Source organism: Salvelinus namaycush, chromosome 8, assembly GCF_016432855.1.
Source record: "Salvelinus namaycush isolate Seneca chromosome 8, SaNama_1.0, whole genome shotgun sequence".
Lineage (NCBI taxonomy): Eukaryota > Metazoa > Chordata > Actinopteri > Salmoniformes > Salmonidae > Salvelinus > Salvelinus namaycush.
The window spans coordinates 46,645,067-46,672,837 of NC_052314.1; the positions used below are offsets into that span (position 1 = coordinate 46,645,067).

The 27,771-nt window shown below is 41.3% G+C and overlaps 1 protein-coding gene and 1 long non-coding RNA gene across 2 annotated transcripts in view; both read left to right on the forward strand.

Moving 5' to 3' along the window:
• The window catches only part of LOC120052157 (vesicle-fusing ATPase-like), a 37,629-nt gene extending 34,406 nt beyond the window's left edge, over nucleotides 1-3,223 (forward strand). Inside the window, exons 16-21 of the mRNA XM_038998990.1 lie at nucleotides 259-325; nucleotides 570-649; nucleotides 817-951; nucleotides 1,107-1,220; nucleotides 1,466-1,521; nucleotides 3,181-3,223. Coding sequence (XP_038854918.1) covers nucleotides 259-325; nucleotides 570-649; nucleotides 817-951; nucleotides 1,107-1,220; nucleotides 1,466-1,521; nucleotides 3,181-3,223 — 495 coding nt within the window. The remainder of the gene's footprint in view (nucleotides 1-258; nucleotides 326-569; nucleotides 650-816; nucleotides 952-1,106; nucleotides 1,221-1,465; nucleotides 1,522-3,180) is intronic.
• Nucleotides 3,224-5,706: 2,483 nt separating this feature from the next.
• The window catches only part of LOC120051942, a 41,078-nt gene continuing 19,013 nt past the window's right edge, over nucleotides 5,707-27,771 (forward strand). The window contains exons 1-2 of the long non-coding RNA XR_005477340.1: nucleotides 5,707-5,982; nucleotides 22,334-22,771. This is a non-coding gene — a long non-coding RNA (uncharacterized LOC120051942). The remainder of the gene's footprint in view (nucleotides 5,983-22,333; nucleotides 22,772-27,771) is intronic.

Genomic DNA, 27,771 nt, shown 5'->3' on the forward strand with positions numbered 1-27,771 from the left:
TCGAATGGTAGACTAGTTGTGGCACTGCTGACTCTGGACCACGCATTGCCCCATAGAGTTGGTTGTTCGATCCCTGGGTCCCTCTCTCTCTTTACTAGCTACTTCTCTCCAGTTTATCGGTCTCCCGCTTTTCCTATCTGATGTATTGATAACAACTAAGAGCAGAAGAAAGAGATTATTACCAATACTTACTGAATGGTATTATTATACAGTCTTTTTGTGTTATTTACTCTGTATCCCCTGCCTTCCTTCCCTCAGATCTTCGAGGATGCCTACAAGTCTCAGCTGAGCTGTGTGGTGGTGGATGACATTGAGCGTCTCCTAGGTGATTCTCTACCTCCTCATTCTTCTGAAACCTCATTCTCCTTTTAGTCTAGTGGACCTCCTAATTCCATCTCTAGTGGAGCAACAAACTCGTATCTCTTTTTAACGTTCTAATGACGCTGCAGATAAACAAAACACTGTATCTAAAGCCAAGACCCAGTCTTCAAACCTAAAGGAATCAGCAGCAACACTAGTGAGTCCTGTCTGAAGTACTGTTCTGATTTCTTTGTGCTCCACTCCTTTAGACTACGTCCCCATTGGACCTCGCTTCTCCAACATGGTTCTCCAGGCCCTGCTGGTGCTGCTGAAGAAGACTCCTCCTAAAGTGAGTGTTCACTGTTCAGTTCAACACTGGTATGGTTGCATTACTTAATGCAGGTGTTGAGTTATATTAATGTGTTTATTTACACCAGTCTGTGTGTCTATGCGTATAAGTGTGTGCATGTGCATGTACGTGTGTGTAACTCTGTCTGTGCTTTACTCTGCCTACAGGGCCGTAAGCTGTTGATCATTGGAACCACCAGTCGTAAGGAGGTGCTGCAGGAGATGGAGATGCTGGACGCCTTCAGTACCACCATCCACGTCCCCAACATCTCTACTGGAGAACACCTGGTGGAAGCCCTAGAGGTACGCACACACACACACACGCACACACACCCACACACACAAACAAACAAGTGAACACACACACAATATAAATATTGATGAAGAATTTTAGTAGCTAATGCTACTGTCTTGCTTGTGTGCCATTTGTTTACGCATTGACATTGTATCCTTTGTAGCTACTGGGAAGCTTCACGGACGCAGAGCGGGTCACCATCGGCCAGCACGTCAAGGGAAAGAGGGTCTGGATTGGCATCAAGAAGCTCCTGATGCTAATCGAAATGTCTCTGCAGGTCAGTGGCAATCAGCACTCCTCCTCCTCCTCATCTTCGTTCAGCTGCAGAACAGTCGACCGCAAGCGTCATCCAGTAGCTATGGTCGCTAGAAAGGTCTCATGCCTCAAGAAGTGGTGCAAACGGTTTTATACGGTAGAGCCTGCATAATGCCACATATTTGCACTGTCAAGGTGTGTCTTCTTCTTTTTCTTCTTCTGTAATGCACTGGTGTTAATCTTTGGTTTCCTGCTTCCTTCTTCCAGATGGATGTGGAGTACAGAGTCACTAAGTTCCTGCAGCTTCTTAGAGACGAGGGGGCGTGAGTACTCCCCAACCCCTCCCCCTTACCCACCCATGCAATCACCTTCACCCTGCCTGCATGCGACTCAATCACAGCCACCCAATCACTTCCTTTCTTTGACTTTATAACCCTGCCTTCCTCTCCTGCATATCCATTACTCCATTTCTATCTCTGTGAATTTTACAACAAGGATACACAATAACAGGCACATATCTAAGGCTAAAGTAAAAAAACACAATTTACTATATTACTTGTAGTATAATTAGTACAGTAGTAATACTAGTACATCAGTATTACTTATTTGACTGACACACTGACACAAATGGGATCCTATGAACATGAAACACTGTATCACGCTTGTTCACGTTCTTGAAGAGGGCTATGAATAAAGTTGTCATACCATCACTTTACTTGCCCACTGGCTGCCAATGCAGTCAGGGTATCAGTCGTTGACCGGTGTGATCTCATTTTGTCATCACCAGGTTGGATGACGCCAAGCACATCCGAATTTAAGCTGTCGCTGAGGGTAAGGCCATCAGTAGAAGCTACGAGGCTAGCTACGAGGCTAGCTACCCAGACATTTAACTAGCTTCCCTAGCTACCTCCTCTAGCTTTAGGGAATAGCTTCCCTCATTCGGCTTCATTACAAGGATACCAACGTTTTAGAGCTCTAGAAGGCCCTGCTGGCACTTCTGAGATCGTTCCTGTATCTATTTACATACCTATTTACGAGGAATACCCTCTGACCAGCTTGTGCTATGAGCAACCAAATTCTACATTTCAATGATCACATTATCAAACAATGACATATCAAGCATATACAGTTGCGGTCAAATATATCAGCTTATGGAAACTGATTTAACACTTGTCATTAAAGAAGCTGTTGTTTAGGTAAACTGACATCAGCTGTGAAGACATTTTATAACATATTTTATGTCATTATAATGACCGCGTTATGAGGTTGTTACTGAAGATTTATATGCATGACGTACCTGCCACTCCTGTGCCTCAATCATGTCGATGTAATAAAAACATTACATAAGACAACCTTATGATCATTCCCTCCCTATGTCATGACCTACCATGACATATTGTCCAGATTTAGTGGCTGATATGACCCTGCTATGATAGTCTCTGACAATGGACACCACTTATTCCATATCAGGGGTGCATAGCCTCAGTCCTCAAGCCCTTTGAACTACAGACTGACTTCTACCTGGGAATCTGTGAGATCAAGTACCAGGGAGAAACAAAAGCAGCAAGACTACTGAACCCTAGGGCCTGAGTTGTGGACCCCTGTCCTAGATTGCTGTTTTTCTAACAAATTGTTCTGAAGCATTTTTGCAAGATTTGACGAAAGCTAGCCGACAAGATGAAGAAGTCTTTGCTTTCCTTTGAATAGACATTCTACGCAATTACCGTATATTAGAAAGGTCATTAAAGTGCTAAAATTACTATAAAGATATAGTTCACCATTATGGTTCCCTTCTTCTTTTATAGCATATCCTGTTCAACATTTCTTTCTGCCTTTTTTGTTGTTGCGTACATGCTGTAGTACAGTAGGATGTGGTTTATGATACGTCAGGTGTTTAAGGCTGGGGACACTGGTAAATCATTGTCACCTAAAGGAGTCTGAATCAGTTTTATTCTCATCTCTCCACACGTCTGTCTCTCCAGAGAACGCACCGACCGCAATGACCGCAGCTACAAGTTCGATTAGAGCTGAAGGAGCGTCTGACCAAGAGACAAAAGGTGGAGAGGAGGACGTCCTCTGTTCGTCATCCATTCTCATCCAACCAATCCGAGAGGGAGAAGAAGTTGTCCCCTCTCACCCACGCATGTTTCAGCGGCAACTGTCGTCATCATCCATCCACCTGACACTATCGACATATCACATTACAGAAACCTATTGAAAATTGCACTGTTCCAATATGTTATCTGTATGAAACGCAATATGGATTGCAAAGTGCTGTCTTGTGCATTGTGCGTATATTTAGTCATGTATGTTTTAGCTTTCTGTATTTACAGTACTGTGTATCTGTCTTGCTATCTATATTTATTCAGACCAGTAGATATATCAGTCTTGAAAACATGATATATGTATTATATATACACATAGATTCATATGAAGCGCAAGTCATCAAAATATTTTGAATATTCCGATGATAACATACAGTATACAGTGTAGTGGAAGTGAGAAGTGTCGTTTTGGGTGTAACTTTATTTCCCTCCACCTTTATATTATTTATTTTCTGTACATAGTATATATTAAATACAGTATATCATTAATTATTTCAAATCATTCTATTGACTTTTATTGAGTAATATATATCAGTATCGTTGTTCATCTCAATACAAACTTGAAGATTGTGGATGAATAAGATGAATAAGCATTGCTTCTGTGTGTGCCTGTAAGAGTGAGTGTGTTTGTGTCTGTGTGTAAGTACAGAATGTGTGTGTAATTTAATCCAAATTTGACCAGTCTTTTGTTGTGATGCATTTGTTAATTTATTACTTTATTTATTACATGTGAACAGTACTTGTTGTCAAAGGCTCTTTTTATGTTCTGTCAATTGACCATGTGTGTCAACATACAGATGTATTATTGCAATAAATTATGTTTTTGGAAATTATTACAAATTAATAAAAAAATGTAAGCTTGAGTCAATAAGTATTCAACACTTTTATTATGGCAAACCTAAATAAGTTCAGTAGTATTTTTTTCTTCTTCTTACCAAGTTACATAATACGTTGGATAGAATCATCAGCATTTGTGGGTTTGAATACAGGCTCAAAATGGCCAGAAACAAATAACTTTCTTCTGAAACTCGTCAGTCTATTCTTGTTCTGAGAAATGAAGGCTATTCCATGTGAGAAATTGCCAAGAAACTGAAGATCTGGTACAACGCTGTGTACTACTCCCTTCATAGAACAGCGAAAATTGTCTCTAACCAGAATAGAAAGAGGAGTGGGAGGCCCCGGTGCACAAATGAGCAAGAGGACAAGTAAATTAGAGTGTCTAGTTTGAGAAACAGATGCCTCACAAGTCCTCAACTGGCAGCTTCATTGAATAGTACCTGCAAAACACCAGTCTTAACGTTAACAGTGAAGAGGCGACTACGGGATCCGTAACTGAGATTAAACAAATATTTGGATATTGTCAAAATTAAACAAACTACTGACACAAATAAACAAATAGTGGACCACAACACAAACTTTCACTGCATGGTTTAGCTTACACATGACCTTTAGGGACAAAGCGCTCATCTGGACAGGTGTACACTGTAAGGGCATGATTATATACCATTTTAAATCTTCCCCACTAATAAAGGTCCCTTTGGAAACACTGACCAACTTTTTTGTTTCCTACCCTGTCATACTATTGTTTATTTAAATGCAATGAAAAAACGTGATTTCCTGTGTTTTATATATATTTCCACAATTGTGAAAATTATGACAATACCCTTTTAGTGTAAGAGCTGTTTGAAAAGACCACCTGAAATTGCAGCCTGTTTTGGTGGGATGGCGTTTTGGCTCACCCTGGTGACATCGCCAGGCAATGAACTAGCTAATACACCAATAAGAAAGAGAGATCCAAATCTCTCTGCCAATAACAGCTAACTTTCAGTTTTCCCCTCCCACTCGGACCACTCGCAAGACAGTCCTAACAAAAGTCTTAATTGAAAAACTGCTCTTTGCTAAGAAGTTATTTTTGTTTCTTGTTGACCAGTTTAATATTTTTTTTTTACAGTAATGTACTTAATTGTTACCCAGAAATTATTTGATATTGAGATAAAAACGGCTGCATTGGACCTTTAAAAATTAAACATTTAGTGTCACTGTACATAATTCAACAAGCAGTTGTGCTCTATAGCAGGATTTCCCAAACTCTGTCCTGGTGCACATTTCATTTTTTGCCCAAGCGCTACACAGCTAATTAAAATAACCAACTCATCACCAAACGTTGATTATTTTAATCAGCTGTGTAGTGCTAGGGCAAAAAAACAAAACCTAGTTTGGGAAACTCTGATCTATAGGGTTGTGCGAGAGCTATAGTGTTGAACTGCAGCTTTGACATTGCCCTGTAGAGAGCAGTATACATTTTGATAAAACTCTCTTGGCTGCACACTGCACGCACCCATACTGTAAAGGGGAGGGGCCTATGTAGTATTGCTGTCTGTTACGTTTCCCGGCCGTAGCAGCGGAACGTGAACGGTGCTAAAATGTTCATAGTGGAAAACCAGAGAATTAAGAGCTCATTTACTCAGTTTCTGAAATAGTCTGCTCAACGCAGCGTGCTTACAGATGGTTGGTTAACGTTTGCCGTCTGATAAATTCTAAACTGCGTTGTGCGTTAAATTCCTGACCAGGAGATACGTACGACTACCACCGGTAGCCAGGGAAACTGGTTGGATTTGACACTTGTATCGGCCCGGGACTGCCACGGAGAAGGCACCTACTTTATTCGTCTGCGGCAAGGTGAGTTCTGCTGTCCTCTTGTCAACTCGAGCAGTAAAGCCCATACGAATGGTGTCCATTCATTACTATTTTCACATTTAGCAGCAAGGTCAGTCTATACAGTCAGACATAATCTGGGAATGCGAGGCAACACTTTGCTACAACAGTTTGGCCTCGTTTTGTAGCCATGTGAAAAGAGGCTTAATCACTTGGCAAGGCAATTTGCGTGGCTACTGTAACATTGTTTTGTCCGAGTAAATGATGATCTTGCCGTAATGAGAACATTAGTAGCCTACTTATTTTTGATACAGTTATTTTCAAATGAATGTGTTCCCAGTGAAATGTGTTTCTGCTTTGCGCGGTCAAAGTAAATTCCTTTGGAATGACATCCATAGCTTTGGTATTGGTATGTTGGTGTTTTATTATGATTCCCAATAGCTGGTGCAAAAGCAGCAGCTACTCTTCCTGGGGTCCACATGAAACATGACATAATACAGAACATTAATAGACAAGAACAGCTCAAGGACAGAACTACATAAATTTTTTTGCACGTTCACAACAGCCATTGGGGTTGTTGTGAACGTGAAAAGCCCTAGGTACTTATAGAAGGACAATGTTAGCCTACATGAACTTGCGTGCGTCCGTTCCCAAAAAAATTCAACATAGTCAATGTTAGTGTAGCAAAATGGAACACTCAAAGTGTGGATTTGATCAAGTTAATCTGTCACTATTTAGCTGCATCCTCCCACGTGTCATGAAGGCGAATATGGCTGCTGTAAAACATTTCAGTTATTAATTTGTGTCCATTATTAGCCCAACTAGAAGCCTACAATAGCCTACAAATAGGGCAAAGTGCAATTATAGCATACAGCCTAGGTTAGCCTAAAACTCTCTCTAGCCTACATTTATAAGTTAATTTAGCCTCATGTTGATTGGCCTATGGTTCCTTTCAGTGGAGGCTCCTCAGAGGATGAAGGGGAGGACCATCCTCCTCAGAGAATTTCATAAAAATATTGGAACATTTAAAAAGTTATTTTGAGATTAAACGACACCAAATATATTCACGTCACCAAATAATTGATTAAAACACACTGTTTTGAAATGAAGGTCTATAGTAGCCTCAGCAGCACGGAGGATGCTCATCGTCAACACTGCACCACCAATACATAGATTTAGCCCGATATGTCGCGCACAGCCGGACATGGCAGTTCATCATGCAGAGCAATGAAAGGAGAAAGAGAAAAAATTGTTTATACAATAGTGTGGGATTGTGGCACACAATTCGGAACGCCCCCCCCCCCCCCCCCCCCCCCCCCCAGCATCCCATTGGTTCCTGCATGAACGCCCCACCCCTCGAGCATGCCATCTTCATGCTTGTGTGACACTTTTGATATTCTGGATTTCCCCTGATTGTCTGTGTGTCAAAATGAAAATAAAAGTATTATCAGAGTTTTTCGGGAAGGAGGACACGGTCCTAGATAGCTACCTATCCTGCCTGCTGTGTAACGGAGTTCTAGATAGCTAGCTAACATAGTGTCTTTTGCTCCCGCCTGCCGAACATCTGTTCTCGCCGTCGTTAATAGAATTGTGGGTAAGCAGTGCCCAACAGGTGGAAAGACACTGTCTTCCGGTATCCTAGCCGGCTAGCTACCGTTGTCGCCTCCGCCTCTTCATCTTCTTCTGTGGGGTCTATCGGCAGTTGGCATCCAATGTTATGGTGTATTTCCGCCACCTACTGTACTAGAGTGCCCCCATCTCCCACCTGTGTACCGGAGGCCCTAGCTTAAAAATTGACCAATATAAGTATAAATTGCCCACATGCAGGAATGCAGGCCACAATTACACCCTTCTCATTTTATATGCATGGTATAGCCGCTGTAGACAGGGAACAAGGTGTAATAAACGGTAATGGCTTCATATATACTGTTGTGCCTATGTTATAAATAGTATTGGTTTCAAATCTATTTTTAAATTACAATTATTTTTGTTTCTCATAGTCATCCATTTGGGAGAGATTGACAGTTAAATCATCATATACAGTTGTGGCCAAAAGTTTTGAGAATGTCACATATAAATGTTCACAAAGTCTGCTGCCTCAGTTTGTATGATGGCAATTTGCATAACCTCCAGAATGTTATGAAGAGTGATCAGATGAATTGCAATTAATTGCAAAGTCCCTCTTTGCCATGCAAATGAACTGAATCCCCCAAAAACATTTCCACTGCATTTCAGCCCTGCCACAAAAGGACCAGCTGACATCATGTCAGTGATTCTCTCGTTAACACAGGTGTGAGTGTTGACGAGAACAAGGTTGGAGATCACTCTGTCATGCTGATTGAGTTTGAATAACAGACTGGAAGCTTCAAAAGGAGGGTGTTGCTTGAAATGATTGTTCTTCCTCTGTCAACTATGGTTACCTGCAAGGAAACACATGCCGTCATCATTGCTTTGCACAAAAAGGGCTTCACAGGCAAGGATATTGCTGCCAGTAAGATTGCACCTAAATCAACCATTTATCGGATCATCAAGTACTTCAAGGAGAGCTGTTCAATTGTTGTGAAGAAGGCTTCAGGGCGCCCAAGAAAGTCCAGCAAGCGCCAGGACCGTCTCCTAAAGTTGATTCAGCTGCGGGATCGGGGCACCACCAGTACAGAGCTTGCTCAGGAATGGTGGCAGTGAGGTGTGAGTGCATCTGCACGCACAGTGAGGCAAAGACTTTTGGAGGATGGCCTGGTGTCAAGAAGGGCAGCAAAGAAGCCACTTCTCTCCAGGAAAAACATCAGGGACAGACTGATATTCTGCAAAAGGTACAGGGATTGGACTGCTGAGGACTGGGGTAAAGTCATTTTCTCTGATGAATCCCCTTTCCGATATCTGGAAAAAGCTTGTCCGGAGAAGACAAGGTGAGCGCTACCATGAGTCCTGTGTCATGCCAACAGTAAAGCATACCGAGACCATTCATGTGTGGGGTTGCTTCTCAGCCAAGGGAGTGGGCTCACTCACAATTTTGCCTAAGAACACAGCCATGAATAAAGAATGGTACCAACACATCCTCCGAGAGCAACTTCTCCCAACCATCCAGGAACAGTTTGGTGACGAGCAATGCCTTTTCCAGCATGATGGAGCACCTTGCCATAAGGCAAAAGTGATAACTAAGTGGCTCGAGGAAAAAAACATCGATATTTTGGGTCCATGGCCAGGAAACTCCCCAGACCTTAATCCCACTGAGAACTTGTGGTCAATCCTCGAGGCGGGTGGACAAACAAAACCCACAAATTATGACAAACTCCAAGCATTGATAATGCAAGAATGGGCTGCCATCAGTCAGGATGTGGCCCAGAAGTTAATTGACAGCATGCCAGGGCGGATTGCAGAGGTCTTGGAAAAAGAAGGGTGAACACTGCAAATATTGACTCTTTGCATCAACTTCATGTAATTGTCAATAAAAGCCTTTGACACGTATGAAATGCTTGTAATTATACTTCAGTATTCCATAGTAACATCTAACAAAAATATCTAAAGACACTGAAGCAGCAAACTTTGTAATTTTATATTTGTGTCGTTCTCAAAACTTTTGGCCACGACTGTACACCAAACAGGGACATCGATCTATTTCAAATGTGTTACCATTGTGGATAGGATCTTATAAGTGCCCACATTTTTAGACCTTGACTTCCAGCCATGATTGCAAACACAAGCCTCTGCCAAAGTGCTAGTATGCTAGCTGTTCCTATAAACTTCCAATCATTGCGTTAATGCTAATTAGCATTTCCTTGTGAAACTACCTCTTATCCACAAGTTTATCTGACTCTGGGGAAATATATACAAGGCTTCATTGCCAAAATCCAGAACTATCCCTTTAAGGCTGGATTAGTAATAACTCCCAGAGGACTGGCATTGTTTTGAGGGAAAGCCAAGGCATGCAGGCAGACAGGAAAACCCCACATCCATGTTGTGATGGGACGGAGGACTTAACAAGCTCCACTCTGCTGGGCCTATCAGGGAGGGCCATCAGTCATGAGAAGGTGGCCACATGAGAAAGTGGCCTGTCTGCCCGGGGAAGACATTAAAAGACGCGTTCAGCCGCTCCACCACTAGCAGCCCTATGGAAGCTGAGGGCCAATTCTTTACCTCTCTTTCTCCCCTGAAGGATACACTTGATCACTCCTCCTCATGGAGTTAAAATAGAAGGGCTGGTGAAAGAAGCATGGTGAAAATAAACTCCAATTAGCTCATGCTTACACAGATCCAATGCTTTCCAGCTTCTCATGTACAGGGTGAAGACAGAGACAATTGATCCCAAATCTGTTTTGCATGGAGAAAAATTGGAGTGGAAGAAATCTCATGATTGGGTAAACCCTGTTTTCCCCTCTCTGCTCGGCTTGCCCTGCTTATATAGATTCAAGCCAGGTCATCAGAGTTAAAGGAGTAGTTCACTGTTGATGGGTTTGGATTTCTGAACTTGAAATGTTATTAATCATTAGTTATAATAGAGACCTGATGGGTGCCATAGCCGAGGGGCTACACCAGAGGTTAATGGTTATCTGTAAGGGGAAGGTATATGGTGGGTGCAATTAAGCTTGGAATGTACTGAGTGTAGGGAAAGCGATCACATATGGCAGGCATTGATAAGGGGAGAGAGCCATGGATTAGTGATGAAGGGGGTCAAGGTTAGGTCACGTTAAGGGAGAAAGAAAAGTTTATTGCCCGTATCACTTAGTTTCCTGCCTAGCAATAAAGATACAATGTTTAGCGAGAAGGAGGAGACTCCACCCAAAGGGGGGTACAAATACCAGCTCCCTTGTAAACATGTTTTTGTCTGTTCAGCTGTTTGATCTTTTGGGAAGAATAAACTTGGTTTAAGCTTTCATAGTGTCCGTCGAGTTCTTACTCTGATAATTAGAACCTAACATGCTGACCACACCGCTCGCGTCACATGTGTGAGCGTTGCAAAATCACTTTAAAAATACACGTTATTCAATTATTGCACCCACACTGCTCGTGCGCCAACGAGCGTATGCATTGCCAAGCACTAAAATAGAAGTCAGTTCTATTTCGGACGCTGAACGCGGTGCAAGTCCTGCCTCTCCCATCTCCTTATTGGTTTATAGAAGCAGATACCCACGTGCCATCTCCTCATTGGTTATACCCACGTGGGTGATTGAAAGATGAACTGAGTTTGGTCGGTCGTCATGGTAACTATGTAAGTTAGATGCCAATCGCTATATAAAGTCCAAATAAGAAAAAGCCTGGGAGGAGAGATGACTAGAAACGATTTGGTTTTATGTGTGGATTAATTGTCGGAGTAGAGGATCTTCAGGTATAATAACAACTCAACGTTTATATCCCAGGACAAATTAGCTAGCAACAGCAAGCTAGCTAAATAGGACAAATTAGCTAGCAACTGCAAGCTAGCTAGCTAAATTTCCATAAATGTTTAATGCTTTTTGACCTTTTCGACCAAATTAATATAATTGGTTCAGAGTTTGTTTTAATATTTCAACCTGCGTGTCGTGATCGCGTTTGGGGGGGACAAAATCAATTTGCGCACGATGGTGCACGTGCGCGGCCGGTTTGGATACGGTGTAACACTATTTTACGACTTGATGTTAGATGGTTCCTCACCCTGAAAGTAGTCTATGGGCCAGGGGAAATTGTAATCCATAGTTCGGTTCTCTTTAAACAGCCATTACAAACTTCAAATAAGTTTTGCCACCTCTAGCTAAAAATCAATGGAAGTGATGGAGGCATGTAAGCATGTCCAAATTACCTGAAATCAACTCTATATTTGGTTTGATGTTACTTAAAGCTGCAATATGTAACTTTTTGTGCGACTCGACCAAATTCACATTGAAATGCGAGTTATAGATCTGTCATTCTTATTGAAAGCTAGTCCTAAGAAGCTGTAGGTCTGTTCTGTGAGCACTATTTCTGTTTTTGTGTCTTTTACTTTTGGTTTTGTACAACAGCTTCAAACAGCTGAAAATACAGTATTTGTGGTTTTTGAAAAGACATTTCACATCGGTTTAGATGGTACAATGATTATCTACACTATACATTGCTTGTTTTGTCACAAATTGAAATTAGGAAAACTATTCAAATTTGAGCAAAACCAGGAAATGGCAGAGCGATTTCTGCATATTGCACCTTTAAAAGTGTCCATAAAAAATGTAAAATCATGCTCACATGCCCCCATTCCATAGATCTTTAGCTAGTGTGGCTAAATATAAGCTGAAGTTTGTAAAGGCTGTGTAAAGAGTACTGAACCATGGATTAGTTTCTCCTGGCCCATGGACTACTTTCAGGGTGAGGAACCATCTAACAACAAGTTTGTAAAATGTTGTTTATTTATTTTAAATAGCTGTTCAATCACCTGATTTCAATTTAGTATTTTTTTTTTGTGAGCTCAATGCACCGTTTCTCTAGAGAGAAATCCTATTAAGCACGAGAGACACAATCAAGAACACAAATCACAAATCAAGAACGAACTGTGGGATGTTGTAGTTTTCAATAGGCAAATAGTCAACCTAGTTCAGCGTAGAACATTTGGTAATTAACTACAATGACCAGAATCCTATGCTCCTATTTTTCCCGGCACTGCACACAGGCCGCATGAGAGAGGAATGTACACAACACAGCGATGAGAGGGATAGAGACAGTTCGGGAAGTATAGCTCTAATACCCAATTGATAGTTGTAGCAGACTTGAAAGTATGCCTTAGAACTACTAAAATAGTGATTTCGGCAGACAGCTCTGCAGCATGGGCAGATGTGGCAACCTAGGGCTGGGCGGTATACTGTATTTTACGATATACCGGTATTGATTCACGGACCGGTTTGGGTTTTTAGTTTACCTTCTATAACGGTATTTGAATGTTTGGTTTGTTAAAGGTGATACGCTGTGTGTAACACCCATTTCTATAGCTTACTTCGCTACTTGAGTCATCTCTCTCCGCGCTCTCTCTCTCCATGCCGCTTTCCACACAGACCTAAATCAAAGCTGAATACGAGAAGCAAGAATATGTTAGCTTCATGATATAACATTCAATGTAGCCAAAGATTATAGGGTCCACTAGGAAACATTTGTCAACACTTTCGTTCCTACCTTGTCACAATAAGGGCTCCTGAGTGGTGCAGTGGTCTGAGGCTCTGCATCTCAGTGCAAAAGGAGTCACTACAGTCCCTGGTTCGAATCCAGGCTGTACCACATCCGGCTGTGATTGGGAGTCCCATAGGGTGGCGCACAATTGGCCCAGCATTGTCCGGGTTTGGCCGGGGTAGGCCGTCATTGTAAATAAGAATTTGTTCTTAACTGACTTGCCTAGTTAAATAAAGATTAAATAATAACTCCTCCCTGGCATTTGTCATGTCAAACACTGTATTCAAAGTGCCCACTATTATATTCTAAGTATGGAATTAGAATAATAGTTTTATTTCCATGATTCCAACAGTTCACCCAGGTGTTTTGCTCGAAATCAGAAGTAAAATCGTAATTGCAACGTTTGGTAAAAAATAAGGCCTAGGTTGTTTGCCCAATTTGTGCAGCCCTATGTGGCAGTGTGGAAATGATCTCAAATGAGTGCAGGAAATGCAGAAATGGATGAAAATGCAAAAACATTTTTTGGGTTGAATTGAACAGTATAAAACAATCAGAATGGAGAAAGACCATTCTTAGACCAAGACTTAGAATGTGTTTCCTCCCTAGGGTCCGCACTACTCATAAAGCAAATGTTATTTTGAACGTTTATTATTTAAAAACATAAATACTGTCATACCGTCCAATTGTTTTGAAATACCATTATGATATTTTGACCATATCGCACCCAGCCATATGGCAACTTACTCACTCCCATGTTATCTCCATAGGGCCAAGTCTGTGTACATATGCCGTAGCTTAATTTGACCCAGTTTTTCACAGCAGGAAAATACTCCTGCAGCAGGAGGACATTTTAAATATTTTGTGGATTATAATTCATGTGCATTTTTTGTATGGGTTGTATGCGTCAGTCTCACCATGTGAGTTTTCTTATGTGCGTGATGTCAGAATTCGCTATTAATGTATTGTTACGCAACAGGAGAGTTAACCCGTGCTGCCCTCAATCCATGACACAATGCCTGCTAATTATCTACAGGTTATGTTTCAACTTGTCATTTTTATATGATTTTTGAAAAACCGTTTGAAATTAGGTGCATTCCACCTCAGTAATTCACATAGAAGTAGCACATTTCACTGTGGCAGACAATTTACGTTTGCGGCATGCTATGCAAATTTAACATGAGGAATATCTAGATAAGCCGGACAAACTTCTCTCTTCGATGCGAACTCAAGCACTCCCCCAGTGTTTCCTCCAGTCAGAACAGCACCTGGCCAAACTTTTTCCCCCGGATGCATTTTCCGGCTGGCGCCTGCGTTGTCTTTTACATTTTTTATTTATTTATAATTATTTATTACAAAAAACACAAATTAAGAGGTAACATTAAAGTATTAGAACATGAAGGACAAACAATACAGCATCAAGACACTATCAAACATATATCAGTCTTTCCGCAACAGAACCATCCTTATGTGTGAGAGTGCGTGTGCATGATAGTGATATACAATATATGTCATAGTTTCCTTTTTCATGATCACAATCTTGTGAAACCCGAACCCTCCAAGATCCCCCCACAGTTCCCCAATAGCTGTCCATCAACCATTCGAGACCCCTCCCACAGTCCCCCCCCCCCCCGGAAAAAAACAACAACAATTATTTCCATTCCCCACCCCCAAGAACTCCCCAATGCACCAACAACCAAGAGAAGGAACTAAAGAGAAAAAAGGAAGATGGAAGAAAACAGCAAACAACAATGCAAAGAAATACATTTGAAACAAAGGACATCAAGGACAACTGAACTCATAACAGCAATGCCTACTTTATATGTTTGTGTGCATGTCTGGCACTATTACATGTATGTGTGTGTTCTTGTATGTGTTTATTTGAATGAGAGTGTGTGTATATGCATGTGTACAAACACCTGCACGGCATCAGCCTCAGGCAAACCGGCATTAGTTGTAAAAACACTGCCACTGTGTCATTCAAATGTACTTTTTATTATGTTTTATTTGTACTTTTTTAAATCTTTTGACCATCCTTCTCTCTCTCACACAGCAACTCCACTCCCACTTGTCTCCAATTCCACATTCCAACCCTCAGCTTCCCTCAGCCCATCCCATCTATCTCTGCTGGCCACCCACTTCGTGTTTCTGCGCAACACATATCTTTCAACTATGCTATGATGTTTAACGTACAATTTCAATCTATCTAATCGAATAGAATCTACAGATTGCGTGTTGAAGATAAATACTTTTACTAAGAGTATTAGTATATTAGCAATTGATTGACCCGGTCTCTCCAGATCTCCTAACAGAACTATTTCTAGGGTCAATTTTAGATCAATGCTATGCATTTTCAGCCATTCCTGAACCTGAGACCAGAAACAGGCTACCTGAGGGCAATACCAAAATAAATGGTCTATTGATTCCTCACAACAAAATCTGCAGAACTTCGAGGATTTTATGCCCCAAATATTCAACATTTTGTTGGTGGCAAGAATTCTATATAATAATTTTATCTGAAAAGCGTGAAGTCTTGAATCTTGCGTTGTTTTATATATCAACTCATACACCCTGTACCATGGAATCGGTACATCAAAAATGTCTTCCTAACTATTTTGCAATCTGTATGGCACAGTTGTCAACATCCTGGTCCTCAAAGGAAACTGGTATACTTTCCTATTTATGCTATTTTTTATTCCTCCGCCAGTTTTATATTGGGCAGACAGACCAGTACCCTACCTCCTCCCGCTGCCACCCGCCTCCTCCATTTTTGGGGTAATGCTGTAATCAATTGGTTGTACTCTTGGATTGAGCAGACCTTCCCATACAATTCTGATATCTCCATGAAGGACATCACTCTACCATTCCAATTTACAATATCATTTAAGAACAAAATACCCTTTTCAAACATCTTTCCCATAAATACAGGTATTTTATCAACCAGCACATTTGAGTTCAGCCATAATATTTGTTGTACTATTTGTTCTATCTTTTCAGGGGGATGAAATTGAAATTGTAGCCAGCTCTGCAATGCTTGTTTGAGAAAGACAGATACTTTGAAAAAAGTATCATTTTCAATTAATTGAAAATGAGACATGTCAATCTGCACAAAAGCAAAAAGGCAATTTTTAAACAATGGATGAGCTTTTCTTATTAATCTACTTGAGAACCATTTAGGGTTCAAATAAAACTTTTGAATGAGTGAAGCTTTTAGAGAGAGGTTTAGTGCTTTTATATTTAATAATCTCAACCTACCCAATTCATATTCATTATATAGATAGGCTCATTTTATTTTGTCTGGTTTAGCGTCCCAGATAAAGCGAAATATTTTTTGCTCATATGATTTGAAAAACAAATCATCAGGAGTAGGCAACCCCATAAGTAAGTGAGTAAATTGAGATATGACTAAGGAGTTAATCAGGGCAATTTTTCCATAAATAGACAGGTATTTACCTCTCCATGGTTGCAGGATCTTGTCTATTTTTACAATTTTTCTATTGAAATTCATTGTGGAGAGCTTATTTATATCTTTTGTGATATGAATACCGAGTATGTCTACTTCACCATCAGCCCATTTTATAGGTAAGCTGCAAGGTAATGTAAAAGTTGTATTTTTTAAGGATCCAATACGTAATATTGTACACTTATCATAATTAGGTTTTAGTCCAGAGAGTACAGAAAAGTTATCTAGATCTTTAATGAGACATTGCAGGGATCTAGCTTGCGGACTTAACATAAAACTTACATGGGTACATGGACACCTTTGTTTTTAAGCCTTGGATTTCTAATCCTCTAATGTTGTTATTGGATCTCATTTTAATAGCTAGCATTTCGATGGCCATAACGAATAGATATGGTGACAGCGGACACCCTTGTTTAACTCCTCTTGACAATTCAAAACTCTCTGAGAAGTAGCCGTTATTTACTATTTTACACCTGGGGTTGCTATACATTATTTTTACCCATTTTATAAGAGAATTACTGAAATTGAAAAAATCCAGGCATTTATAAATAAAATCCAGTCTTACTTTATCAAATGCTTTTTCAAAATCCGCTATAAATACCATTCCTGGCTTCTTATATGTTTCATGATTTTCTATTATTTCTAGTAGTTGTCGTATATTATCTCCAATGTATCGTCCATGTAAAAAACCTGTCTGATCAGGATGAACAATACCTGGTAGAACCCTTTAAATTCTGAGTGCTATGCATTTTGCTAGTATTTTTGCATCACAACATTGAAGTGTAAGGGGCCTCCTTTTTTTAGATAGACCGGGTCTTTTATATTTGCCATCTGGGTCTTGTTTTAATAATAGAGAAATCAGACCTTCCTTCTGAGTACCTGACAGACTACCATTTCTATAGGAGTAGTTCAAATCTAACAATGGAGCTTTTAGTATATAAAAAAATACTTGATATACCTCTACCGGTATGCCATCAAGCCCTGGGGTTTTTCCAGACTGAAAGGATTTAATAGCCTCAAAAAGTTCTTCCTCTGTAATTTGGCCTTCGCACGGATCTTTCTGTACCTTTTGTTAATTTTAAATTTGTTATATTATTTGGAAATTTGTCTTCATTGTTGTTTTCCTTACAAATAATTACTGTGTGCATTCTTATTAAAGTGCCTTATTAGCTGATCATAATACAGTTTGTATATCATGTTATGTAATTTTCTATTGTAGCCCACCATATTTATGTATGGAGCATAATGTCTTCCCTTATAACCGTCGACACGCGAGGTACTGATTTCATAATGGTTTATACTCAATTGTGCTTATGTAGTTAAATGTTTCTATTAGTTCTGTAGAACAATGCCATATGGTGTAAAATAAGTATTAGCTTGTGTTGTATCCTTTTGAAGCTGCCCTGGCCTTATCATGACTATTGGATTGGCCTGTGTATCAATTTAGTATGTTTAGCGTAGCTCTGCTCTGCGCCCTTGTGGAGCCTTTGTGGAGCCCTTGCGGAGCTCTTCAGTTATTATGTTACTTCATTGTATTATTGCTATATCCTGATTTTATTATAATGACTAATAAATCCTCTTTATTCTTTACTTTCAAAAACCACACAAACACAGTATTGAATAAAACTTGCCAACAATTGGAACTCGACATCTTTCATCCCAGATATTTAATGACAGTTTTGCATGCTAGCAACATACTGTTTTGAGCGGGATGAGGGAGACGAGAGGCTAAATATGATGGCTTGTGTTGGCTCACTCTTTACTCAGTTAGCGCTAGGACTAATGTAGCCTACATTTTCCGATTTGAATGAGAATTGTGTTATGCTGTTGCTACTTCTGTGAATGTCTGAACATTGCATCCAAAAATAAGCTGACTCTCATTGAGGACATAACGTTGTAAAGACTGTTTGTGCAAAATGTTTCTGTGGAAAAAGGTGGCCAGCTCAAATGCTGGCTGTTGTGTCAATCGTAACTAGACTTTCTAATGACTGCAGGGACCACTGTAGAATGATCACACCTGTGTGTTCGTATGCATCTTTTTTAACCTTCAGTACACTACATGTTTGCATTTTCTGTTTGGCAGGAAAATTCCCAAAACTACAGGATGATCAAATTTAAGATACGGCATCTGTAGCTATGCCTCTGTTCTCCACAGGGCTTGGTACAGCTGAGCCTGGCTGTCACTGCGCTAGAGGGCTCAGTGGTGTAGCTTCATGGCTCTTCTCTCCTCTTGTGGAGGATTAGTGGGCCCATCTGTCCCAAATGGCTGACTTAGTATAGGCCTCCTCCTGAAGCTGTTCCCACACAGGCCCTCGGCTCTCTCTGCCTTGCTGCTGTCACAGTGATGTAACTCTGAGATGCACATATGCATCAGGCAGCACACACACACAAATTATTTTTGATGTCATGTTTGGGTCATTTTAATGTTGATTTTTATTTTCTGGTTACGTTTTCTGAAGCCGAGCTTAACAAACAAGACATAATCATCAATCATCACAAATGATTTCTGTGTAGCCTAGTACAGGTATCCCCCCCCCCCCCCCCCCTCAAAAAATATTCAAATTTTCAAACAGTCCATTTATATTTTCCATCTGGGCTATACATTTGGGTGAGGTATTTTTCTCGTCTGAGTAGCCTCTTCACTGCCAAAAATAAAATTAAACCATCTCGTGTTCAGCGAAATAACAACACAATGTCAAATACAGGTAGCCTAGTCAAATAATTACCATCCAATCACATTAACCGTTACTCTCTCGCGGGATTTCCATAAACGGTCTGTATGTAGCCAAATGTAGCTGCTGCTCATTCCGTTTGCTCGAAAATTTATAAATGATTTTAAAAAGTAAGGCCCGCGTCCATAGACACATACCAGCTCTACTGGTAGTACTGCTACTACCAGCAGTACTATACCTGCACCTGTCAACGACACAAGTTGTTCTGCTTCCACGAGCACATCCAATGCTAGCATCAGTAATTCTACATTTTTTGTTAGCCCAGCCTGCATGGACACTGACAGTTGTGAATCTGATACAGCCGAATAGCTACTGCCCCCTTACCCAGGAAAGCACCGAACAGCAGACAGGGACGTTGGACCATCGAAGAGGCGCAAATATGAACACATTGATTTGGGGTTCACTTATATTGGGAGTAGTGCCTTTCCTCAGCCACAGTGTGTTATATGTGCAAAAGTACTATCTCACAACTCGATGAAACCTTCACTCTTGCGCAGACATTTAGAAACAAAACATGGCAATTTGAGAAATAAGCTACGGGAGTTTTTTGAGCGAGAATTAAGATGACTTTCTAGTAGTAAGACATGTATAAAAGCAACAGATACCATTAAGAAGGGGAAAGAAGCATCTTATATGGTGAGCTACCAAGTGGCTAGGACAGGCAAGGCACATGCTATTGTGGAGGACTTAATTCTTCCTGCTGCCACGGATATGGCGGGGACAATGCTGGGGGAAAATGACAAAAAAACTATACAGATGATGCCTTCATCAAACAACACTGTTTCACGACGCATCAGTGACATGGCAGGAGATGTTGAAACAATTACTGCTTCGCATACAAGCCAGTGAATTCTATGGGTTACAGCTGGATGGCACAGCTCCTGGTATATGTCCGTTACGTTTATGGGGGGTCAATTAAGGAAGACATCCTCTTCTGCAAACCACTGGAAACCAGGACAACAGGAGATGATATACTGGACAGCTTTGTGACATCAAATGGACTTTGGTGGTCAAGATTAGAGGTTGACCGATTAATCGGAATGGACGATTTAATAAGGGCTGATTTCAAGTTTTCATAACAATCGGTAATCTGCATTTTTGGACACCGATTATGGCCGATTACATTGCACTCCACGAGGAGACTGCGTGGCAGGCTGACTACCTGTTATGCGAGTGCAGCAAGGAGCCAAGGTAAGGTGCTAGCTAGCATTAAACTTATCTCATAAAAAACAATTAATCTTAACATAATCACTAGTTAACTACACATGGTTGATGATATTACTAGTTTATCTAGCTTGTCCTGCGTTGCATATAATCGATGCGGTGCCTGTTAATTTATCATTGAATCACAGGCTACTTCGCCTTAACGGGGGATTTAACAAGCGCATTCGCCAAAAAAGCACTGTCATTGCACCAATGTGTACCTAACCATAAACATCAACGCCTTTCTTAAAATCAATACACAAGTATATATTTTTAAACCTGCATATTTAGTTAATATTGCCTGCTAACATGAATTTATTTTAACTAGGGAAATTGTGTCACTTCTCTTGTGTTCTGTGCAACAGAGTGAGGTTATATGCAGCAGTTTGGGCCGCCTGGCTCGTTGCGAACTGCGTGGAGACCATTTGTTCCTTTCAAAGACAGCCAACTTTGCCAAACGGGGGATGATTTAACAAAAGCGCATTTGCGAAAAAAGCACAATCGTTGCACGAATGTACCTAACCATAAACATCAATGCCTTTCTTAAAATCAATACACAGAAGTATATATTTTTAAACCTGCATATTTAGTTAAAAGAAATTCATGTTAGCAGGCAATATTATCTAGGGAAATTGTGTCACTTCTCTTGCGCTCATTGCACGCAGAGTCAGGTTATATGCAACAGTTTGGGCCGCCTGGCTCGTTGCAAACTAATTTGCCAGAATTCTACATAATTATGACATAACATTGAAGGTTGTGCAATGTAACAGCAATATTTACTCAGACTGCATCCAATTTGCTATCACAGTGCCATCTGTTTTGTCACCAAAGCCCCATATACTACCCACCACTGCGACCTGTATGCTCTTGTTGGCTGGCCCTTGCTTCATATTCGTCACCAGACCCAAGCATAACGATGGTCATTATGGCCAAACAGTTCTATTTTTTTTTCATCAGACCAGAGGACATTTCTCTAAAAAGTACAATCTTTGTTCCCATGTGCAGTTCCAAACGCAGTCTGGCTTTTTAATGGTGGTATTGGAGCAGTGGCTTCTTCCTTGCTGAGCGGCCTTTCAGGTTATGTCAATATAGGACTCGTTTTACTGTGGATATAGATACTTTTGTACTTTGGTTTCCTTCAGCATCTTCACAAGGTCCTTTGCTGTTGTTCTGGGATTGATTTGCACTTTTCGCACCAAAGTACTTTCATCTCTAGGAGACCGAACGCATCTCCTTCCTGAGCGGTATGATGGCTGCGTGGTCCCATGGTGTTTATACTTGCGTACTGTTGTTTGTACAGATGAACGTGGTACCTTCAGGTACACCTCCAATTGACTCAAATTATGTCAATTAGCCTATCAGAAGATTCTAAAGCAATGCCGTCATTTTCTGGAATTTTCAAATCTGTTTAAAGGCACTTGACTGTGTATGTAAACTTCTGACCCACTGGAATTGTGATACAGTAAATTACAAGTGAAATAATCTGTCTGTAAACAATTGTTGGTAAAAGTACTTGTGTCATGCACAAAGTAGATGTCCTAACCGACTTGCCAAAACTATAGTTTGTTAACAAGAAATTTGTGGAGTGGTTGAAAAACGAATTTCAATGACTCCAACCTAAGTGTATGTAAACTTCCGACTTCAACTGTGTGTCGTGTGGGTGAATATGTGTGTTCTTTTGAGCAACAACTATTCATTTATCGGATTTCAAACCAGCGGCTGCTAGAGCAGACAGGGATTGGATGATAAATGCTAGGCTTAATCTGTCTTCCGGAAACCAGTCCTCTGATAGTCTACCCTGTGAGTTTGAAGGTGTTTCGTACTCAATCGGCTTCTCTGTGTTTATGTCAAACCCTTCTGATCTGTGTGTGTCTAACAGGTGAGGCAGACTGATCCACTGGAGAGCACCTTTTCGGGAGGTAGACAAGGACAGAGAGGTGGTGCACGTCTCAGAGGCTTTGAGACCCAGGGCTAGCCGAGCTAGTGGGTTGCTGCCAAAAACCAACATGGAGAGAGCCTGAAAACAGTTTGCCTGTGTGGCAGCATCACATCTTCAGACCCAGGAAAATGGCACGTCTGGGAGGCAGTCAAAACCAGAAAGCTGCATGCTTGGGGGTCAGTCACTTACATTAAACAGCACAGTGGCAGGCCTGAATGGTTTGGGGAACTTAAGAGTAGCGCGCTGCATTAGGGGCTGAGATGGACTAATAAGGGAGCCTGGGTTGCATCATCGGTCAATAATAGCTCGCCACGAGGAAAGGGCTGTAAGAAGAACAGTAAGACCCAGCAGAGCGAGGGTGATCAGAACAATCCACAGGTGAGTTCTCTGGTTCCTTCCCACTTGGCCCTTTCTCTCTGCCTTATGATGCAGTGGGTGAAACAACAGGACTAGTAAGAATGGGGCCTGGTTGGATAGCTCAGAGCTTCAGTTCTTTTATATTCGTATCTGCACATGGAATTTGAGGAGTAAGGGCAAGGTTATCTCAAGGCTTATGGTATAGAGTTAGGGTGCTCTTGAGTCAAGGAGTTTCTCAAAACGCGGTCGACTAACTTATTTCCCAACATGAGTAACCTGTGTAAATCAGTCCACTGCCTCTTGTGTGTTGTCTGGCTGTGCCGCTAATCCACTGGAAGCTCCGTGTACCTCTGACCCTTTGATTGGCTAATCCTCCTTGACCGGCCAGGTGGCGTGAGGGTTTCTGGGAGAGTGAATCAAAGTGGAGGAGGGAGCTAGACTGTCCGAGATCGAAGTGACTGATCCAACTGAACAGGGCCCGTGTTCAAAAAGCATCTCTTAGTAGGAGTGCTGATGGCGGATCAGATCCTCCTTTTCCATATAATCCTATTCATTATGGTCTCTAAAAGGTTCAACTGATCCTAGATCAGCACTCTATGAATACTCGACCTGGTCCTTTGTTCGAGCCCTTTTCTGTATGCCTTTTAACATGACTGTGCTAGTGCACTCCGGATTGTTTGTCTGTGGGGCTATGGCTATATCCCACTGCTGACACCAATCTGGCACATTTGGTGTGGACACACCTCGGAGTTGATGTTTGACTGTTGTGCGTCATAGTCTAAGACTAGGATCAGAAACCAGAACCCCAGGCCGACCAATCAGAGAGGCTCCTGCCATGGAGAGTTCACCTTACGGAACTTGTGGAAAGCTATGTGTTTGTGTGCGTGCTAGCATGCGTGCGTCTGTGTGTGCTCGCATCTGTGTGCGCGTTTGTGTCCGTCTGTCTGTGTGCATGTGTTAGGGCCGGGACTATACCAGTATTATGATACTTGTTAGTATCATGGCAAGGAAACATAACACAAAGCGGATGTAACTTTTTTTGGAAAACATCCCTAATGTTGGAAACAAACATGTTGTCATCCAGAGTCACATGTATTTATTTTACAGGCAGCAGGTTTTTGAAGGACCAAAGAGTTTGGTCTGCTTCGTGTTTACATTTTCTGGCATGGATTTTTTTTTGTTACACTGGTATCGTCAAAGTGTCTGTGTCTGTCTCTGTGTCTGTGTGTGTGTGTCTGTGCCTGCTGAAGCTCAGCGTGTGTCCAGACTACAGAGTGCAAACTGAGTTAAAGGTAGATGCTTTCATCATACAGATCAATATGTTACCAGTCAGAGACGACAAGCAGGTCGGCTGGAGAATCAATGACGCTTGCCTATAGCCCTACAACTAGTGTTGTCACGATACCACAATTTTGACTTGGATACCGACACCAGGTTTAGTATCGCACTATTCAATACCAAAATGATACCACACAAAAAAAAAGAAGGTTCATTAGCCAAAGTCACAGAATGGCACTTGATCCAGACAAACTCAGCTACTGCTCTTTCATTCCATTTGAAAATGTTTCTGTCAATTATTGAGACAGCCATGTATGCATTAATTGAATCAATTATACAATAAATGTTACTTTTAGTTTTACCAATCTAACTACAAAACAGCATAATGCTAATCATTTATTTGAATGGTAAGATTCTGTTGATAAACGGAGTAAATCAAAAGGTAGCCTAGGTCTATTCACAATACTTTACAGTACAGGTCAGTGCTGTCGTGTCTTTATAGTTCATATTATTCAATAGCAGCAGCATGCATTCTTTTTTTTATTGAGCTTGTTTTAGCTGATTTCAAGGGGCTACAGATGACAAACAATCCCTTCCATTTAGGACTTATTTTATTGGAAACTTTAAAGAGAAGGAAAGTTGGCCTACAATTAACTACCGGAATCTTCATGCATTGTAATGTGTTCTAGCCTGTATGGACATTGTTTTGTGAAAACAGTAATGAAACGTTTCTACATTTCTACATGCCGTGTTGCATTATTCAAGTGTGTCAACTTCTGTGCAGCATGCATGGGGACTGGGGAGAAAATGCAGCCCATACAGCTCTGGCAATGAATGAGTAAGTGGATCAAGCTTTGCTCTTCGCGCTCTAAATGGGCTGTGCTGATAGACTTGATCCTCTCAATCGCTTGAGACATATTTGACAAGTACCGAATATAACAGCCCAGTCTCTATTGGGTAGAGTTGGGTCGGGTGTTCTGGGGAAGGAATGTGACAGCCTGCCTGGGCCAGATGGAGATTGTTGTGGGGGGCCTTGTGGCTCGTGAAAAGAGGGCATGGTCTTCAACCCCTTAACATCCCGTCTCCTACCCTACCCAGGCTCCCTCCCTGTACATTAGATACACTGAGTGTTTTTTTGGGTGGATGGAGGGAGTGATGGAGGGCGAGGCATCATGGAGGCACCAGCGAGGTGTAGACTGCTCCCAGATGGCCAGGCCTGCATCGGGGTTTGAGAGCTTAACATTCTCAACACTTCATAAATCCCACCTAGGGCCTACTGCTCTACTGCTCTACTGCTGCTGCTGGGGAGTTCCAGGCCAAACACACTCCGGAACCCTGCGGAACATTCCGCCCACCACACCACTGCTCTGGAATAATACTGACTGGTCTAGCCCTGGTCGTGGCCGCGGTCACGAGCACTGGATTGTTCCACAGATAGACCTACAGTATAGTTAATGTAAACCTTCATGCTCCATTACAACATTTGGCCTGTAGTCAGTCAGATTCCTGATTTAAAGGAACAGTTCACGCCAAAATGAATGTTTATTGTTGACGTTGTTGCTGAGGCCCTGAAAGGGGTGAAATGTTCGAGATGAGTTCATGGCATGACCCATGTCATCTGTTGTGTAGATGAGGCTGTATATCTTATGTCATAATTCCCACCACTGCGACCTGTATGCTCTCGTTGGCTGGCCCTCGCTACGTATTCGTCGCCAAACCCACTGGCTCCAGGTCATCTGTAAGTCTTTGCTAGGTAAAGCCCCGCCTTATCTCAGCTCACTGGTCACCATAAGCAGCACCCACCCATAGTACGTCCTGCAGCAGGTATATTTCACTGGTCATCCCCAAAGCCAACACCTCATTTGGCCGCCTTTCCTTCCTGTTCTCTGCTGCCAATGACTGGAACAAATTGCAATAATCACTGAAGCTGGAGACTTATCTCCCTCACTAATTTTAAGCATCAGCTGTCAGAGCAGCGTACCGATCACTATACCTGTACACAGCCCATCTGTAAATCGCACACCCAACTACCTCATCCCCATATTGTTATTTTTTTGTTGTTGCTGTTTTGCACCCCAGTATTTCTACTTGCACATCAGCATCTGCACATCTATCACTCCAGTGTTAATACTAAATTGTAATTATTTCGCTACTATGGCCTATTTATTGCCTTACCTCCCTAATCTTACTACATTTGCACACACTGTACATAGATTTTTCTATTGTGTTATTGACTGTACATTTGCTTATCCCATGTGTAACTCTGTTGTTGTTGTTTTTGTCACACTGCTATGCTTTAACTTGGCCAGGTCACTGTTGTAAATGAGAACTTGTTCTCAACTGGACTACCTGGTTAACCTTTCTGGCGCAGGCGTTCCGCTAGCGACCCATCTCGACAACATCTAGTGAAATTGCAGAGCGCCAAATTCAAAATAGATAAATAGTCATAATAAACATTCACAAAAAATACAAGTGTTATACATCGGCTTAAAGATGAACTTCTTGTTAATCCAGCCGCTTTGTCAGATTTCAAAAAGGCTTTACGGCGAAAGCATACCATGTGATTATCTGAGGACAGCGCCCCGCTTACAAAAGCATACAAACATTTTACAACCAAGTACAGGAATTACAGAAGTCAGAAATAGCGATTTAAAATTAATCACTTACCTTTGAAGATCTTCATATGGTTGCAGTCACAAGAGTCCCAGCTACACAATAAATGTTGGTTTTGTTCGATAAAGTCCCTCCTTATATCCCAAAAGCTCAGTTTTGTTGGCGCGTTTTGTTCAGTAATCCACTGGCTCAAAGGCGGTCAAAACATGCAGACGAATACATCCTAATAGTACCGGTAAAGTTCGTAGAAACATGTCAAACGATGTTTATAATTAATTCTCAGGTTGTCAATTGTCTAAATAATCGATAATATTTGAACCGGACAATAGCGTATTCAATAGAAAGGAAAAACAACGAAGGGCGTGCACTCGGTCATGCGCGCAAACCAGCACTGCATGATTCTACAGTCCACTAAGAGAAAGTTCTCCTTCTTCATTTTTCAGAAAACAAACCTGAAACAATGTCTAAAGACTGTTGACATCTAGTGGAAGCCATAGGAACTGCAATCTGGGTCCTAACCCATTAGATACTCTATAGGCATTCAATTGAAAATACCCACATCAAAAAAATCCCACTTCTTGGATGGATTTTCCTCAGGTTTTCGCCTGCCATATCAGTTCTGTTATACACACAGACATTATTTTAACAGTTTTGGAAACTTTAGAGTGTTTTCTATCCAAATCTACCAATTATATGCATATACATTACTTTGGGCACGCTTCTCATCCAGACGTCGAAATACTGCCCCCAAGCCGTTAAATAAAGGGGGAAAAAATATAAGAAATTAAATGGTGCCTATCTTTCCCATTTATTTGGGATTGAGGATTATAGCTGGATATACACAACAGATGGTGTGGAACTCATCTCGACGTTTGAGATCTTAAAAAGTCTGAAAGATCTTTGATTCTGTAGTGAACTATCCCTTTACGGAGCCATAAAGTCCAGCAAATGTTAGCCTCACGTGTCAGGCTTCAAGGCTCTGTCGACTTGTCAGACAGACTGATGGATGCATGGCGAACAAGAATTTACACCCACACACTATATAAAGTCAGAAACCAGCATGTACAGTATATCAAGTCTGAGAACAGCCCATATTTTAATAGCAGGCCTGGTCTGCCTAGCACCAGCCA